Source organism: Lucilia sericata, unplaced genomic scaffold (genome assembly GCF_015586225.1).
Source record: "Lucilia sericata isolate MDLA Ls3-8-SP2 unplaced genomic scaffold, ASM1558622v1 Contig000223F_arrow, whole genome shotgun sequence".
NCBI classification, from domain to species: Eukaryota; Metazoa; Arthropoda; class Insecta; order Diptera; family Calliphoridae; genus Lucilia; species Lucilia sericata.
In genome coordinates, this window is record NW_023994250.1 from 62,501 (window position 1) to 83,002 (window position 20,502).

Genomic DNA, 20,502 nt, shown 5'->3' on the forward strand with positions numbered 1-20,502 from the left:
AGTTAGTTAGTAGTTAGTTAGTTAGTTAGTAGTTAGTTAGTTAGTTAGTTAGTTAGTTAGTTAGTTAGTTAGTTAGTTAGTTAGTTAGTTAGTTAGTTAGTTAGTTAGTTAGTTAGTTAGTTAGTTAGTTAGTTAGTTAGTTAGTTAGTTAGTTAGTTAGTTAGTTAGTAGTTAGTTAGTTAGTTAGTTAGTTAGTTAGTTAGTTAGTTAGTTAGTTAGTTAGTTAGTTAGTTAGTTAGTTAGTTAGTTAGTTAGTTAGTTAGTTAGTTAGTTAGTTAGTTAGTTAGTTAGTTAGTTAGTTAGTTAGTTAGTTAGTTAGTTAGTTAGTTAGTTAGTTAGTTAGTTAGTTAGTTAGTTAGTTAGTAGTTAGTTAGTTAGTAGTTAGTTAGTTAGTTAGTTAGTTAGTTAGTTAGTAGTTAGTTAGTTAGTTAGTTAGTTAGTTAGTTAGTTAGTTAGTTAGTTAGTTAGTAGTTAGTTAGTTAGTTAGTTAGTTAGTTAGTTAGTTAGTTAGTTAGTTAGTTAGTTAGTTAGTTAGTTAGTTAGTTAGTTAGTTAGTTAGTTAGTAGTAGTTAGTTAGTTAGTAGTAGTTAGTTATTAGTTAGTTAGTTAGTTAGTAGTTAGTTAGTTAGTTAGTTAGTAGTTAGTTAGTTAGTTAGTTTAGTTAGTTAGTTAGTTAGTTAGTAAGTTGGTTTAATTCAGTATCTACCGAGGGTTTTGAGGTGTTTTCAATTGCAGTTATAGTTATTCGACTTCGTAGTGAGAACATTGGGTTACGGTAATTTTCAAAAGCGAAAGGGTTTAAGAAACCCTTTATAAAATAACCGGATTTACTTAACTTAATCACAAACATTTAATTTACATACTTGCAAAAAAACGTAAATCTTTATGTATAATTACCTTTAATGGTGGTCGTTGCTTATCTTTTTTCTGCGCTTCAAAACGTTCTTCGAACCCTCTGTCCCAATACTCCTTGGTACGTATCCATTCTGGCTGTAATTTGGTGGAATAAAACAAAAAGAACAGAACAGCAAAAAAATTAAAAAAAAAGAAACATAATTCATAAATATGCAAAACATAAAAAATTGTTATCGTTGAATGTAAGCAATTTTTTTACATTCTTTTTCAAGTAGTACTAGTATTTACCTGAAAATCAAATTTTGCATATTCCTCTTGGGCTGTAATATTTGTATCACTCTCATCTAGAATGTAACATTTATCGCCCCATTGAGGATTATTGACATACATGCTAGAGGCATAAGCAGTACCACTGCCACTATCACCTGCTAGCCCTCCACCAGTTGTTATACTGCTGCCAGATTGTAAAGCTGGGTCATTGCTATATAAAGCAGATTTGGCTATCAATTTATGTTGTTGCTGCTGCTGCTGCTGGTGCTGCTGCTTTTGTTGTTGTCTGTATGATACTGAAGCTGTATTATCTTCATTGTCGTTGTATTTCATTTTATGCGATGCATAATTTTTATTATAATGTTGTTGCTGCTGCATTGAACCAGTGCCACCATTCGCTGATGTTATTAAAGTTGCTTGCTGTCCTGTTAATAAACTGGCCTGTAGGGGATCTTTGGGCTGTATGGAGGGTTGACCCATAGAGATATAGTAAAGACATAATAGTATAGTTATAAAAGCCGATAGTAAACCAATACAACGTGCAGAACCACGTCGAAATATTTTAAATGTCATGCTGTTTATTTGTTGGCTTCAATGGTCGCTCGTTTTGGTTTGGTTTTGGTAGGTTGGTTGGTTGACCGCTGTTCATTCACTTGCTGTTTGCTTGTTCGATACGAGTTTTTCGCTCTCTCACGGCTTTAATTTTGGGATTCAAAAAGGATTAAATTCTTTTTTTTTGGTTTTGTTTTTGTACCGTTGGGGGTTATTTGAGAAGAATTCGTTGAATACAAAAAAACCCTATAGTATTCGATATCGTTTATTTAATTTATATTGACTGTTTATATGAGATTTTTGTTTTGTTTTTTTGCTCTAAGCCCTGTAAATTCTGTTTGTATTTGTTGTCGTACAAATACAACAAGGGCTTTATGTCAATCTTAAAAACTAATTTAACTGCTTGTCAGCCATGTCCAGAGATTCTTAGCCGTTGATTTTTTTTTTTTTTTTTTTTTGTTTTGTTTGTTTCTTATAAAGTCTGTTTATCTTTTATTTTATTTTGGTTTCTTTACTTGTTAATTGTATTTTGTGGTTTGTTTTTAATACTTGTTAAATTTTTTATGTCAAATATCAGCTACCGTCGGTGGCATCTTTAGAACTTTTTCTTGTTCTTGTTGTATCTTTTGTTATTGACTTTGGGAAATCTGTAAGAAGTGGAAGAAAATAAAAACAAACAATTAAAGTTAATTTGATATGATTTTGCAGAAATTAATTTTGTATTATTATAAATTAAGGTGAATTGCTTTATTTTCTTAATACAAAACCAAGAACTTTGGAAAAATTTTAGGCTGGAATTTGTATCTTGAGGCAAGTAGAGAAACTATTTAAATTTGTAAACTCAATTTGTAAAAAATATTAAATTTGTCAAAGTTTCAACGCCTGCTATTCTTATCATTGTTGGGAAACCAAAGCCTACCTATATAGAGGAACAACTATCCCCAATAGTTAAGACTAGTTTGTTAAGGTTCCTTAACAAAAATTAACCAATATTTTGATGCATTCCAAAAGTAAACATATATAGCAACCATCCTTTTTGTAGTGCAGCTTAACAAATCATTATCTTATTGAATATCTAAGTGTATATGTATATGTGTGAGAAATATATATGTATGTATGACTAAAATCTACAATACCATGGTCTGGAAATATCTCATACCAAATACACATCTTATAAATATGTATTTAGTAGAATATTTAAAAAAAATCATTCCATCTGAAAAATTTCAAAACTTTCCAATTAAATTCAACGATTATCATGATAAAAAGTAATTACTAAACTTTTTAATTTAACCTTAAAAATGTTCATTTAAAACAACATGCCAATTCCACAATAAATTACACTTTAGTACTAAAGTCCCTTAATGGCATTAGTTTTAACTAATTTATTCTCACATACGAGTTGTCGTTCGTTCGAAACTTGTAATACCAATATCAAGTTCAAACCTTAAAAGAGAACATTCAAGTGTAAACATCACAGATAAAATGGACATACATACATATATTATGTATATAAGATACTTATGTACAACTCATGACAGAGGAACAGAAAGATAAACTTGACCATAAATAATGCAGTAAAAAAATAAATAACTAAAATTTCCTCAGTTTACAACATTATACCGTTAATGATATTGTGTAGTACGAAAGTATTGCACATTAAATATGCATAAATTGTTGTTGGCTTAAACGTAAAATGGTCAATGAACATGAATGAAAATAAAAACAAGAAAATAAATACTTGCAATACCAAAAAATCGGTCAGAAATATGTATGAGAGATTCGTACAATTGTATTTATTCGACTTTGTTGACTGCCTGTTGTAATACTCAGTAGAAGTGTAAACAATATTCATTATTGGTAAAATGTGCATGTTTTCGTTGGCAACTTTTACTTATTAACAGAGTTTTAAAGGAATGTGCAAATTTTTACGAAATTTTTATATTTATTATTAATAAACTGAAATATTAGGCTATTCTAGTACATAGTCTAGCCCATGGTCTAGTCCAAAGTCTAGTCCACAGTCTAGTCCATAGTATAGTCCATAGTCTATATTCTAGTCCATAGTCAAGTCAATAGTCTAGTCCATAGTCAAGTCCATCGTCTAGTCCATAGTTTAGTCCATAGTCTAGTCCATAGTCTAGTCTATAGTCTAGTCCATAGTCTAGTCCATAGTCTAGTCCATAGTCTAGTCCATAGTCTAGTCCATGGTCTAGTCCATAATTTAGTCCATAGTCTAGTCCATAGTCTATATTCTAGTCCATAGTCTAGTCCATAGTCAAGTCAATAGTCATATTCTAGTCCATAGTCTAGTTCATAATCTAGTCCATAGTCTAGTCCATAGTCTAGTCCATAGTCTAGTCCATAGTCTAGTCCATAGTCTAGTCCATAGTCTAGTCCATAGTCTAGTCCATAGTCTAGTCCATAGTCTAGTCCATAGTCTAGTCCATAGTCTAGTCCATAGTCCATAGTCTAGTCCATAGTCTAGTCCATAGTCTAGTCCATAGTCTAGTCCATAGTCTAGTCCATAGTCTAGTCCATAGTCTAGTCCATAGTCTAGTCCATAGTCTAGTCCATAATTTAGTCCATAGTCTAGTCCATAGTCTAGTCCATGGTCTAGTCCATAATTTAGTCCATAGTCTAGTCCATAGTCTATATTCTAGTCCATAGTCTAGTCCATAGTTAAGTCAATAGTCATATTCTAGTCCATAGTCTAGTTCATAATCTAGTCCATAGTCTAGTCCATAGTCTAGTCCATAGTCTAGTCCATAGTCTAGTCCATAGTCTAGTCCATAGTCTAGTCCATAGTCTAGTCCATAGTCAAGTCAATAGTCTAGTCCATATTCTAGCCATAGTCTAGTTCATAATCTAGTCCATAGTCTAGTCCATAGTCTAGTCCATAGTCTAGTCATAGTCTAGTCCGTAGTATAGTCCATTAGTCTAGTCCATAGTTCTATTCCATGTCTAGTCCATAGTCTAGTCCATAGTCTAGTCCATAGTCTAGTCCATAGTCTAGTCCATTAGTCTAGTCCATAGTCTAGTCCATAGTCTAGTCCATAGTCTAGTCCATAGTCTAGTCCATAGTCTAGTCCATTAGTCTAGTCCATAGTCTAGTCCATAGTCTAGTCATAGTCTAGTCCATAGTCTAGTCCATAGTCTAGTCCATAGTCTAGTCCATAGTTAGTCATAGTCTAGTCCATAGTCTAGTCCATAGTCTAAGTCCATAGTCTCGAGTCCATAGTCTAGTCCCATAGTCTAGTCCATAGTCTAGTCCATAGTTCTAGTCCATTAGTCTAGTCCATAGTCTAGTCCCTAGTCTAGTCCATAGTCTAGTCCATAGTCTAGTCCATAGTCTAGTCCATAGTCTAGTCCATAGTCTAGTCCATAGTCTAGTCCATAGTCTAGTCCATAGTCTAGTCCATAGTCTAGTCCATAGTCTAGTCCATAGTCTAGTCCATAGTCTAGTCCATAGTCTAGTCCTAGTAGTCCATAGTCTAGTCCATAGTCTAGTCCATAGTCTAGTCCATAGTCTAGTCCATAGTCTAGTCCATAGTCTAGTCCATAGTCTAGTCATAGTCTAGTCATAGTCTAGTCATAGTCTAGTCATAGTCTTCATAGTCTAGTCATAGTCTAGTCATAGTCTAGTCATAGTCTAGTCATAGTATAGTCATAGTGTAGTCATAGTCTAGTCATAGTCTAGTCATAGTCTAGTCATAGTCTAGTCATAGTCTAGTCATAGTCTAGTCATAGTGTAGTCATAGTCTAGTCATAGTCTAGTCATAGTCTAGTCATAGTCTAGTCATAGTCTAGTCATAGTCTAGTCCATAGTTTAGTCTAAAGTCAAGTCCACAGTCCAGTCCATAGTCTAGTCCATAGTCTAGTCCATAGTCTAGTCCATAGTCTAGTCCATAGTCTAGTCCATAGTCTAGTCCATAGTCTAGTCCATAGCCTAGTCCATAGTCTAGTCCATAGTCTAGTCCATAGTCTAGTCCACAGTCTAGTCCATAGTCTAGTCATAGTCTAGTCATAGTCTAGTCATAGTCTAGTCATAGTCTACTCATAGTCTAGTCATAGCCTAGTCATAGTCTAGTCATAGTCTAGTCATAGTCTAGTCCATAGTCTAGTCCATAGTCTAGTCCATAGTCTAGTCCATAGTCTAGTCCATAGTCTAGCCCATAGTCTAGTCCATAGTCTAGTCCATAGTCTAGTCATAGTCTAGTCATAGTCTAGTCAGAGTGAGATTAAATATCTCGCTGCAGTGAAATCATCGAAATATGTTTGCATTCTATTACAATTCTGCTCCAAGTACTTTAACAATCGCCTGAAACCTAATAAATCATAAAGCACTGATGCGAAAACACAAACAAATTGAATGAATAAAAGACTGTCTCACTGACTGGCTGACTAAAAAACAGGGCGAGTAAAAGAAAGAATGAATATAAGTAGAATAGTAGTAAAAATAGAAGCGAAAAAGAAAATTAGCATTTTATTTTAGGCCAAGTACAATAACGACAACGACTTTGTTTTGCTGGTTAAACACACAATGACAACCATCATCAATGAACGACCTTTCCTTCTTTGGTTCTTTTTTTTTTTTTTTTTTTGCTTATGGCGCAAACACCTTTAGAAAATTATGACACTTTTACACTTTCTATGCCAAATACTAATATGTACTAAGTACAAGTTCTAAGTACTAAATTACTAACTGCTGACAGACTGATGTTTGTTTTTTGTTTGTGAATTTATAAAGAAAGACACAGTTGGCAGTATTTATGCTTTAGTAGGTTAAATATTGAAGTGTGAGCAGTACTTGTTAATTTTACTTTTTTACCTTTACTACTAACTAAATATGATTACTATTATATTTGTGTCTAGTTTTTGCCTTGTAGCAAGTTAGGGCGTCTTTTTGCATTCACTTTTTATTTATGTTTTAAAATTTCGCACGACTTTGTGACTTTTGTGGTCGCGTTAATGAGTCAAGATTACAACGGCTATATATAAATGTACAATTACTTTTGAAGCCATTGTGAAAAAAATACTATTTAGAACTTTTTTAGTAAATTTTTATTATAATTTAAATAAGTTATACAGGCATAGTCAGTTCGTATGTTGTTTGTTGTTTCTAAATAAGAGCTATCATTTAATTATTTTCATTATAAAACTAATAATTGACAGAGCTGTATGTAATTACGGCGGCAATGATAGTATGTAGAGCCAGCTTATACAATATGTGGGTAAATATAAAATATTAAAATAATTATTTATTTACAATCACTTTAAATAAGTCTACATTCAAAACACAGAGTGTTTGTTGCTCATGAAATCAGGGATGGGAATTTCAGTAATGTAATGTTTCAGTAATTTTTGACATAGGAAAATACCGCAGTACTATACGTTTCCGGCATATTAAATTTGTCAGAAACCGAGTTTTCAGATTAGTCTATAGACTTGTCCATATACTATTCAATTGACTAATTCATAGACTAAACGAGAGACTAGTCAATTGAACAAGTCTATAGACTAATCTGAAAACTCGGTTTCTGACAAATTTAATATGGTATAGTATATGGACGAGTCTATAGACTTGTCCATATACTATTCAATTGACTAGTTCATAGACTAAACAAGAGACTAGTCCATATTATTATTTCTCGGATTTGACAAAAGATAATCTATAGGCAAGTCAATGGGCTACTCAATAGACTAGCCAATAAGCTACGTATCAGACTAATCAATAGGCCAGCCAATAGACTAGTCAATAGATTGGTACATAGACCAATATATAGTCAATAGATTGGTACATAGATCAATATATAGTCAATATATTGGTATAAAGACTAATCCATAGATTTGTACATGGACCAATCTATTTGTTAATTTATAAACTCGTCAATGGACTAGCCAATAGATTAATTATTAGACCACATACTATTTAATAAACCTGTCAAAAGACTAGGTCATAGACTATTCAATAGAATAGTTCATGTTGTAGTCAATACGCCATAGACTAATCTATAGACGTATCAAGAGACTAGTCCATAGACTGTGCAACACACAAGTCTATAGACTGTGCAATAGACAAGTCCAAAGACTAGCCAATAGACTAGTCCATATTCTCCGAAGCAACACACAAGTCTATAGACTGTGCAATAGACAAGTCCAAAGACTAGCCAATAGACTAGTCCATATTCTCCGAAGCCTAGTCCATAAATTAGTCAGCAACCTTGTTCATAGACTAGTTATAGATAAAACATCTAAATTTGGAAAATGTTAGTTGCAAAGATTAGTTCAACTCTATCATATACTAAACCGATGAGTAAGTAAGTAGGTCATAAACTCTTCATAGAATTTACAAAAATTTATGCTTTTAGGATATTTTTACAAAAAGTACCACTTCTTAGGCTATAGTTTCTGACCACAATCAACGATGTTCAAATTATAATTAATAAACTTTTTGTCACTCTTATAACTCTTTATAGTTCAACACCTGTAATAGCAAAATATAGATACATTAGTGGCTATATATCTGTAAAACGCATTATCCATAAAAATGTATTATATATGGTCAACATAGCATAACTAATAGAAAATGCAATTCGCTTTCATACATCGTCTTTTTCACAATTACATACACTTTACCTAATGACCGGAAAGATAAATAGCAGAAACCAATAATTGCATTAAATAATAACAACTTCCATTACTTCCGAACGATTAAATGTTTGCAAAACGAATGCAAAAAAAAGTTTACTTCTATAGATATAAGTTGTATATATGTATGTATATACAAGATTATATATGTTTTTATGTATGTTTAATGTCATGTTACATTTTAGAGTTAAAAATCTATAGTACATAAAAAATTTACAATTAAAAATAAACATTGCATGACAAAAACTTTTACATATTGTAAAAAAAATTTGATTAAATGGATAAAAGCCATCATTGAATAACTTCAGAATGGAGGTACAACGACGACCAAATATTACCTTAAGGTACGAACATTAATCGTATTTTCTCACTAACATCACAACAACGAACTTTACGAAATTAACAGCGAATTAACATATCTAATTACATACTTGTTAATTTCATTCCCACTCTATACATTCACTTTTCGATTTTCTACTACTTTAAATCGTTTAGGATTCATTTACGATTCGGCTATCAATTCTGAAAAACTTTAAGCTTTTTAACATGCAATGTTTTATCGAAATATGTTCTTAACATTTTGAAATTTTGGAAATAAAGTTTTAAGGTTGTGTGTCATTTATAATCAAATGAATTAATGACATCTTTTTTAGATCATCGAATGCATGTCAGTCAGTGTTAAAAACAGATTTGCATTATAAAACCACAAAAAAATTAATGGATTATTTTAGTGTTGGTTTTGCTTTTAAAGTGTTATTAAAAAATAATTATTCCTTTTTATATAACACAATTTGAAAACATGCATATTTAATTAGTTGGGAGTTACAACTAAAGTCCTCTGAATGGTTTATGGACATATTTTGCTGATTTTAAATAGGAAACTTCTCGAAAGCATGTCTGACAGAATTATTGAAGATTTGGATCCCGAAGATATTTGGCAGACACACAGAGGGATAGACAGACAGACGGACAGACAGGCAGACGGACATTGCATAATCGACTCCTCTATCTATAAGGATGCAGAATATATGTATATCCTTTATAGGGTGGAAAATTATAGTTGTAGAAAGGATAATTATTTTGACGTAGAGACCAATGTTTTTTTATTGTAACCTTTAGAACTGGTTCTGTGGAAGCGTTATGAAGTTGACACTCTTTCTGTGAAACGGTTCTGGAACCTTCTTTAGAACAATTCTTGAACTAATTCTTTTTCAGCGTTTTTATACCCTGGACAAATATAATGGCCCTTCTCACGAAGAGTACAACAAGTTGTAGAACGGATTTTGACGTAGAGACCAATGTAGAGTAAAGTCGATTTAGTTATATCCGTCCAGATGAGGACATATTTAAAAACCCTATTGGAAATGGTTGAAATCGGTTAATTTTTCACCTAGCAAACCCCTGAATATAGTCATAGGGTCCATAACTTTTTGAAATATACTGGTTTTTCTTCCCAATAAAATGAGATATCAAAACTTTAAATTTATTCCAATTTTGAAATTTTAAATCCTTCGTTTTGCTATTGTCGTTTAACAAAATAAAATCGGATCAAAGAAAATTCAGATAAAAATTTTTAAGTTAGAGAACTATTTTGAGAATAAATATGGTGATGTGAACTACTAGATCTATAAACTGCACTCGGTGTCGCAAAGTGTGTATTTACTTTTTGTAATTTTGTCACGCTATTTAACAGACCCTTCCCTGCTGAATTTAGGGATGCGCCTCTATCGATCCGTATATATGTTGAAATCAAACATATCTTCAGGCTCCAGATATCTTATTTCTATCAGACATGCTTTCAAAAAGTTACATTAGGAATACCTCACAAACGATGAGAATTAATGTACTAATTACGAGAAAAATTAAAAATATTTTTTTTTTCAAAGAGGCCTCGCCTCAGTTCCCTCAGTACAACATGTTGAAAAAAATGTATGTAATCTTTTCGAAATGGGTTTCAAAAATTCCGTAATTTTGAGTTTATCGCGAGAAAAATAATTACATTTTTTGATAGAGTATTTATTACTGGTCCGCAAAACGACATTTAGTGCATTATAAGGGTCATATAAATTACATAATCATAAAAAAAAACCTGAAATGGACTAAACTAAATGACAAACGATTTTTCAAATATTTTTCTGTATAAGCTAAAAATTACGAAAATTGTAACACCTATTTCGATAAAAAGCAAAAATCATATGCCTCTCAAATCCACTAAAAATCATTTTGTGGACCAAGAATATTTTTAACAAAATTTTAAAATTATTTTTCTTATAATCAGCTTAAAATTACGAAATTTTTTGAAAAGATTGCAGAATTTTTTTAACATATTTTACTTATGTATATCAAGATTTTCAACCGCTGATATGGAACTGAGGCCTCTTATATACTTAGACGTTTCCAATGATTTAATTGTATGTTTTTTATAAAAAATAAACTTTAAATTGAATTTCTAATCTTTGTTGCCAGATTTTTTTATGACTTTTTACGCTCTATTCGTCATGACAAAAGTAAAGCAAATTTGTAAGAGTTAAATTAATAATTCGTCAAGCTCCAACTTTTACTACCTAAAAGCTGAACCATAAAGAATCAATATATTTTTGTATATAACCTTTTACGCTCCATAGAAAATGTTATGCTAATTTGTACATTTGCAAAAAAGTTAATTATATATTTGCAAATTAAGTTTATTACTTTATAATGTTTAATTTGTTGTTACATTTAAAAAAGGTCAAGTAAATATAATTTATTATGTTATTTAATATTTTGAAAGAATTTATCAGGAAATTAGTGATGATATAAAAGAGGTACTTTCATGACTTATGATCCTAAATATCATGAATTTATTTGGTATTGAAAATAGTCAATATCGGTCCATGATTTCTTTTAGCACACATACAAGTGATACCGCGTAATAGGATCGATCCATTAGGGCCTATAAAGTCGCAGTCCGAATTTTACTTTTAATTTACTTTAAAATACATGTCTTGATGGTGTGTATATGTGAGTTTCTTTGGCATTGCCGATTATAAACACTAATACTGTGGTTTTGGAAAGCTTTCTCTTTTGAAATTAGAAATGGTTTTTGTAACGAGTCTGGTTGTTGTACTTTTAGAAGAACACTTGAAAACTAAATTTAACCATCACTTCTCGTTGAACATCTAAAAGTATTTATAATTTATATGATGAAAATGTAGTTAAGGATTTTAAAATAGTATGAAGATTATTAAGAGATTTTAATCTTAATTATTGTTGATGTATAGAAATTTATGGTTAAAATAATATAATTGCTTTTAGAAATGCAAATAAGGCACTAGTACAGTTGAAAACATTTATATAGCAGCCGCATACATGATAACTAAGAAAACTAAATTGAGATATATATGAAACTATATACACTTCCACAACTTTTACTGTTCTTATGCAAGATCAACATGCATATATTCATGAATTTTGAATAGAACCACAACAAGTACAACAACAATCACAACCATTATTCATTCATCTTCACAAAATCAAACCGTCCATATATCATGTTTAAATTTATATATGTAGTATGTATGTTTATTTTAATCGTATGTACTATGTTCCAGCATTAGAATTTCCCACTATCACTAATCAATTAACATACATACATTTGAACATTGGGGTGTTCCGTGAACATCTTTTTTGCTGGAATACCTCTTAAAGGTCAAGATTTTCAATCGCTGCTAGGGAAGTGAGGCCCCTTTCAAAAAAATATATATTTTGTTTCTCACATGTTCAATATATTAATACGCATCGTTTGAGAGATATTCCTACAAAAAGTGGTCCACGGGAAACCCTAATGTACATACATCAATATTCAATCTAATTTGGGACATTCACTTAAAGGAGTAGGAAAGAAAATAAAAAAATTATATTGAAATCAAAATAAACTAGATTATGGATTTAAAAACTGTTTATAACCTACACTAGTATAGTTGGGAGGGTATTATGCGTTTGTGCTGATGTTTGTAAAACCCAAAAATAAAATCGGCTCATTGAAAATGTTTGAAATTGGTTGAATAGAAGAGCATCTCCCAAATAGGGCACTTGAGCCATAATTATGTCCACTGTTGTTGTTGTTGTTACACCACTATATTGAGGAGGATATTATGCGTTTGTGCTGATGTTTGTAACACCCAAAAATATTGGTCTCACATCCACCTTAAATTATACAAAAAGTCTCATCAAATTTGATAAAATTTGCCACATATTATTATCGTGGCCCAAGAACGAAGCCTATTGAAAATGTTTGAAATCGGTACATTATTTCACTTAGCCCCCCAGAAGAGGGGGGCTAAGTGAAATAGGGCTCTTGAGGCCATAATTATGTCAACTGTTGTTGTTACACCACTATATTGGGGAGGATATTATGCGTTTGTGATGATGTTTGTAACATCCAAAAATATTGGTCTCACATCCACCTAAAATTATACAAATCGTCTCATAAAATTTTATGAAATTTTACACATATTATTATCTTGGCCCAAGAACGAAGGCTATTGAAAATCGGTACATTATTTCAATTAGCTCCCATACAAACTTATCTCCCAAACAGGGCTCTTGAGACCATAATTATGTTAACTGTTATATGTATATGTACAAATCGGCACAAAATAGTTTTGTATAAGTATTAACTACTAGTACTACTACTGCCAATTTTTGTAATGATCCGGCCTTATTTGACCCTAGCTCTAACACAAAGTCCAATTCAGAAAAGGACTTGAGGGTCAATAAATCACTTATGAACACAGATAAAATTCTGCATAATTAACTTTAATGTAAACGTAAGTCCTTCTATTAACATTTATAAGTATAGGCCCATATATACCCTTGCCCCCGCATAACCCATCTTTCAGGAAAGCACTTTTTTTGTCAGCAAAGTATTTCGGAATTAAGGAAAAAAATAACCTTAATGATAGTATTGAAAATTATCCAAATAGATCAACAAGTATGTGCCATACTTAATGTTGGGCCAATAACAAAGGCAATACGTCTGAATTGAACTGAATTGGACGTTATGACGCACTAAATTGAGTCATAGTGTCCATGAGCAATGTAACATAAAGTCCGAGGATTTCAAAGAGTCCAGTATTTGAAATTCTTCTGAAATTTTCATAACACCCATGGACATTATGATACTTTGTGGTGTGTCAAAATGTCATTTGAATCAAAATTTTTAAGACGTTACATATTTTGGAGATGGATTTATGAGATTCGACATAGGCGAATACAAACAACACTTTTACTTGTTTTTAGTTTGTTGTATTTTTGTAACACATCTAAAATGTAGAACAAAAATATTTGTACTTTAAATTGCAACATAATTAATGTTGTCACTAAAAAAAATTACAGAAAAAAAATATAAAAAGGTGTCGTCGTATACCTTTCACAATCTTTAACACTTTCACGCGTTCTATGGTAAAACTTCATAACAGTGTGATGTTGTGAATGGAACACCTGTATGTTTGAATGAGGAAGATATAAGTACCAACATGTTTCAGTGATGGGCATAATGTTATATTTAAGTTAAAGTTTGGAACAGTAGAAAGCATATAATTTGATCCTGGTATTCATAAAGTTGTCAATCAGCATTTTCTTTTCTTTTGAAACCCTTTCTATTCTATTGTAAAATACCCATGACTGCTTCATATAGTTGTAAGCTTCTTGCTGTAAGTTTTACTTCGTTAGCTTTCTAAAAAAGACAACAGAATCTTGTGTTTTTGTGATATATACATAAATTTAACTATTTTACATATTTGTTTAAATCTAACAATACTGACATACAAAAAAAAAAAAAAAACACCCACACCTTTTGTATTCAAAATAATTTCTTTAGTTTGTTTGTGAGGTTTTTTCTCTATTTCATTACTAACTAGATTCATATTCCCCATTCAGTAGTCTAGTACATGCAAGAACAAAAAAAGTAATTGTTAGTTTATGTTTTTGTTTATTTTTGAGTTTTTTTTTCGTACACAACCTCCAATGTATGTTATTACATTTAGCAACACAAGTCATAAATATGTATGTGCATCATATACGACATTTTCTAGAAAAGACACTTACATTCGGTCGTGACGAATCGTTGAAATTTCTCATCAAATTTATAAAGATCTAAGTTTTTAAAAGCTTTTAATCCATAACCATAAATTATACCCGAGGAGAGCAACTATGAGGGGCTAACCACTGGCCCCAATTTCTATTACGAAGCTAACAACTCCCTTTTCTAACCTTGTGAAATTTCTTTACGATATCTCCAATAGTTCCCGAGATACCTAGTTTTTTCAAAAAACAAAAAGGAGGAAGAGTGTCATATGCCGATATTAATATAAAGATCAGAGTGATTTTTAAAGAGGTCCAATTGCACCGAGATCAAAGTATAATTTTGTAAAGGATTGAAAATTGCTATATCCGAATCGGGCCTCAGAAGTTCCCCATCACATTTTTGAGATGTCATCTCTTAAAAACTAAAAAAATCCTCATTTTCCGCAATATTTGAATCGTTTGAAACAGCACGAAGACATCTTTATTGATAAATTTTGTTAAATCATGTGAAAGCCCAATATGTCGACTTAAAAATAAAAGTTTAAACTCCGTTATATCGAGTTATCTTAACTTAAATCTTCGAAAAATAATAAAAAAATTCTCCGTTTCGCCTTTATTCTATGACATGCATACTTATTTATTAAAATTTTTCTCTTAAAAATCCCTTTGAATTATTTAAAAAAAATCTCTTGTACTCGCGAAGATATCGTTTGATGAAATTTTGCCGTAAAATAAAGGCAACTTATACTTTTTGGGATTAATAGTTGTTTCGAGTTTTAAGTTAAGATATCTTGAATAATGATGAAGATATGACAAAGATTAAGCCTTTATTTTAAAGTCGACAGATTCGACTCTCGGACCATATAACTGATTTCATGAATTTTTTTTTTCAGTTTTTCTCAAAAACCTGATGTGATTGAGGATTTATGAGGCCAGATGTTAAATCCTTTAGAAATGTATATTTTGGTCTCTGGGTTTCGACTTTTTATATTGATTGTGTCATCGAAATATTGCTCATAGACCCCATAAAGTATATATATACTGGGTCCTTGTAAGATTCTAAGACGATCTAGCTAAGCCCGTCCGCCTGTCCGTCCGTCTGTTTTTGGCACTATAGCGACTACAAAAAAATAAATATTTTTTTAACTCAACATATTGAAATTGCAATACATTTTATAAAATTATAAAACTATAAGGCCTTAATGAAATCTAGTCCCTTTGAGCTGGCTACCTTTCGAAAATCCCTGCTGTAGGTTATTTACAAAAAAAAAAAAACAGCCATGCCCGTCCGAAATATCTTGATTGTTTTATTAAATAAATATGCAAATTGTTAAACAGAAAAAAATACACATATCTCATGAAACTAACTACAATCATCAAACACAGATAAATAGAGGAATATTCAATTGATATAGTGGGGTTCCCAGCAATATTTTTCAACTACATTTACATAAAACAACAGACGGCAGCAGCACGTGCTTTTATTAGAGATCAAGTCAGAGGAAACTTTTGTTGTTTGGGTGTGAATAGTAAATTGAAGCAAAAACAAGTAAGAAATTATAGTCGGGCGAGGCCGACCATATAATACCCTACACCTTTGACAAAAATATAATGTGATTTAGTTGCCATAATAAAGCATTTAAATTGAATTGTACCTTGCCTCAGATATACATACTTAAGCCGTTTATTGTTGAATAAAATTGTGGACATTTAAGTGAAATTTTGATGAGGGCTTTTCATAGGGGCTAGAGTCATATGAGGACCTATTATTATGGAATTCGTGAGGGTCATTAAATCTTGTATAGAACTTGTTTTTTGCAGCTTTTTGTCGAGATATGAGTATATTAAACATAATTATGAACTTAAAAGCTCTATTCGGCGGGTTCAGTTGTATGAGAGCTAGGTGAAATAATGGACCGATGTAAACCATTTTCAACAGGCTTCGTTTACGGTACCATAAAAGATCATGTGCCAAATTTCATTGAATTATCTCCAAAATTGCGACCTGTAGTTGGATTACAAAGTTTAAAAGACCTATTCGGGGGGTTCAGTCGTATGGGGCCTAGGTGAAATGATGGACCGATGTTAACCATTTTCAATAGGCTTCGTCCCTGGGACAATAGAAGATCAAGTACCAAATTTCATTGAATTACCTTCAAAATTGCGACTTGTAGTTTGATTACAAGGTTTACATGGACGGACAGACAGACAGACTCAGAAAATGATTCTGAGCCGATTGGTATACTTTAAGGTGGGTATAGGACCAATATTATTGTGCGTTACAAATATCAGTACAAACCCAAAACACCCTCCCCACTGAAGTGGTGTAGGGTATAATAATATAAAAAAAAATATTGCCTTTGACGCTAATATTCATTTGACAATAGTTTATGTTACAAAGATCAACTACTAGTTAAATTTGTTTAAAAAAAATTATGTATTATACATTTATGTACAAAGAGATGATGTTATTGTTTAAGTATAATTAAATTTATGCACATACATAAACATTTGTTAGTGATTTAATTGAATAAACTTTTAATTGGGCTAATTTTTTTTGGTAAATAGACATTATAGCAAAAGTTAGAGATTCAACTATTTCTCTACATGTCCAAAAAAGTTTCACTTTAATTTCAGTTCAAATTATTAAAAGGTGACAATATAGCACCTTCAATAAGATCTAATTAAATTGTATATTAAAAACAATTTAGGTGATTTTTTTATTTTTTAAACTATTAAAATCTATTAAAAAATAACAATTTTCCATAATTTAATTGGTTTTATTATATCGGTTTAATACACTCAATTAAATTTCTAGTTAAGTAATTGCTGTAACACAAATATTTCCTCATGTATAACGAAATTATTACAATTCTAAATAAAACAATATAAAAATCTCAAATAACATTTTATTTCTTTCATATACATAGAGCTAAACTAATTTAACTTTATAACAAAATCACAAATTCAACTTTTATTAAGTTTTTTTTTTTTACAAATTAAATTTGTTTCCAAAAAAAACTGAAAAAAATATGTCACGAGAAATAAACTAAAACATGAGCCATTTACACGTTTTCCCATTATTCTCCATTTCAAAACAACCCGAAAAAATGACAATAGATTTTGACGAAAAAAAAATCGTAATTTAACGTGTAGAAAAACGTGTTCATATTGAATGGTTTTGCATGCAGTAAATTATGAGTTTAGTATTACTTAGGATGACAAAGAAATGGAAAAAAAACTATAAAAGTTTTAAATAGTTGATGTACATTGGGAAATTGTGATTTTACTGCATTTAAATAAAGTTTTATCATATCTAGAATACTAATGGGGGGTTTATAATTGCTTGCAGTTAATTGAAATGTATGAGTCCCTCAGGTCATATCTGTTAGAAAGTTTTGCTTAAAAGTACTTCCAAAGATACAAAAGAAGAAGAATTTGCAACAATCAATGATGGTTGTTATTTATAATTCCTATTTATTGCTTCGAAATTACTTCAGCAGACGTAATGATGTTATTTTCAACCCTACACCACTATTGTGGGAAAGGTCCTATTTACAGAAAAAACTACTCACCACTTCTTCATTAGCATTGAAGGCAAGTACGCTTACAAAGAACTGCTTAAATAAATACTTACAAATAGGGTGTTAAAAAGTTGTTTTGTTTATAAGCATACTTAAAAGTAATGCAGACGATATGTAGTAGTCATTGATAAGTAAAGTACTTGTCATTATCGAGTTTTTACTGGGGAGTTATGCTCTTGTGCTGATGTTTGTAATACTCAGAATTACTATTACGATATACGGACGAATGTATATCGGGAGTAGTTGGCAACGAAAGAAAGATTGTAACAGCTTTAAAGGGAAGGGAACTCAAGCTTGTTAACCTGACAAAGACAAAACCATTTGACGCATTAGAGGTCAGAATTAAAAATATATGTGAGAAAGTGAGCATTTTCAAAATTAGCAAGTCTGAGGTTAGTATGATACTGCGTTTTCTGACTGGACACTAAAGATTATGGTAACAGCTATACAAAATTGGACGTGCGTATTCGGCTTTCGCCGAAATTATATCCAAATATCTTGGGAGAGATATTATTCCGGATATAACTCCCCTCACGAACAATGATTGAAAAATTCTTAGGAATTACGTCCAGGAAACTGGGTATCTGAACATCAGAAGATAATACATTCAGTGAATACTATATAAGGTTTTTGTTGTTACCAACAAACATTATCCATGAAAACGAGCGCACAACAGGCCCGATAGAGGCTGAGGTGTATTTTTTTCTGATTTATGGTATACGCACAATTAGGACGAACGACGAATTTCGTATAGCACGAAGAACTAGTCGACAAAAATTCGTTGCGTAAATTTGTCGAATGGAACACAATCATATTATTCGTACTGCGAATTCGTTTCAAAATTTGTTTGTTCGAAATTGGAAAAAGTAAGAAAAAGGAACAAAAATTATATTTTTATGAATCTCCACGATTTTGAGATAATTTTAACAGCTTTAAAATTTATTCGAACATTATTTCGAAATTAGAAAATGTAAGAAATTGGCCTCGAAAAGAACTAAAATTATATTTTTGTGAATATCCCCAATTTTGAGGTTATTTTAACAGCTTAAAAATTTTTACGAACATTACTTCGAATTTTCGAATATAATTTTAAATATTCCAACATAGCATTGTAGTGTCATCAAGTGTACACCAGATTGCCAAATTTCAGACAATTCGGGCCACGAGAACTGGTTTTAATGGCTTTAAAAAATTTTCGAACTTAAGTTCGAGTTTTCGAAAATTTTATTTTTAGTTTTTATGACCCAGAGATTATTTTAAGAGCATAAAAACTTTTTCGAAACATAATGTTGCATTGTCATTAGCTGTACTCAGAACCCCCAAATTTCAGCAAATTCAGGCTACCGGAATTGGTTTTAAAACAATTTTCCCCAATTTATTCGTCGTTCGTCTGCGTAAGAAATAGAAATAAACCTATCGCATAGTTCGTTACGTACGACGAATTTCGTCATACGCAATGATTGTGTACATTTTCATATGCCCAAGTGTGTTCTATTTCTGACGACGAATATTCGTTCCGAAAAATTCGTCGTTCGTCCCAATTGTGAATATACTATTAAGTGATTTTCGTAAGTGTATTTATTCTATATGGAAATTATCACCAATTATGGGTCTAGCGAATAATTTGTAAATGTAAAAAACATATTCGTGTTAAATTTTGTTCCGATATGACTTTTTGTCGTTTAATTGATTTTCGGTAGGGGCCTTATATGGGAGCTATGCTCAGTTATGAACCGATCCAAGTTTTTGTTAATAGTTCCATTTGTTATTATATAATAACGATTTTCTAAAGGGAGTTATTAACAAAAATAATCCATTTTCCGGGAATTGGTGTTAAGCTATGCAATTTTGAAATAATTCTTATAATTTATATATTCAATTACTTCCTTGAAATCGTGTTACTATGTAGCAGTCGAAACGTTGGCCCACAGGACATAGTTTCGGACTATGTCTTGTGTCGGTTATTGGAGAGGTCCCTTCGGGGTACACGTGGTAATTGAGGTTGAAGCCAAATCACGAGAAGATAATGCTAAGGGGAAGTCAATATTTCGGAAATGTTGTGAATGATTTGATGTTAAATTAATAAGATACAGAATGTATCAAGAGTTATACCACCTCCTTTAGCCGCTGTCGTCGAATATATAGAATGAATAAAGGGGCATACAAACTCCTTCAGCGGTATATATCGTCGACAATACCCGACTATACTTTTTTGTAGTTGTTTGTTTTCTTTCATATTTTTCGGGTTTGGCTTTCACAATTACTTTCCTAAAAAATATTGCTTTATAATATGATAAACATTTTAGATTTAACAGAAATCAGACTCTAGGGCATATCAAATTCGTCTTAGACAGTTTAGACATTTTAAATTTTAAAACAAAGTACCTGTTCAAATTGTAAAAAAAGCTAAAAGAAAAAAAAATACTCAATATATTTGTTTGTCATATGGTTGACTCCCCAAGGAGGAAGTCACATAGTTTTTCTAGTTGATTTATAGTTGTTAAACAAAAAAAAAAAAAACTAT

The 20,502-nt window shown here is 31.3% G+C and overlaps 1 protein-coding gene across 1 annotated transcript in view; it reads right to left on the minus strand.

Annotated features, from left to right (window-relative positions):
• Positions 1-20,502, minus strand: part of LOC119602333 (alpha-mannosidase 2) — an 87,370-nt gene that overhangs the window by 9,533 nt on the left and 57,335 nt on the right. Inside the window, exons 3-4 of the mRNA XM_037953774.1 lie at positions 1,144-2,324; positions 898-990 (exon numbers count right to left, since the gene is read on the minus strand). Coding sequence (XP_037809702.1) covers positions 898-990; positions 1,144-1,698 — 648 coding nt within the window. The 5' untranslated portion in view covers positions 1,699-2,324. The remainder of the gene's footprint in view (positions 1-897; positions 991-1,143; positions 2,325-20,502) is intronic.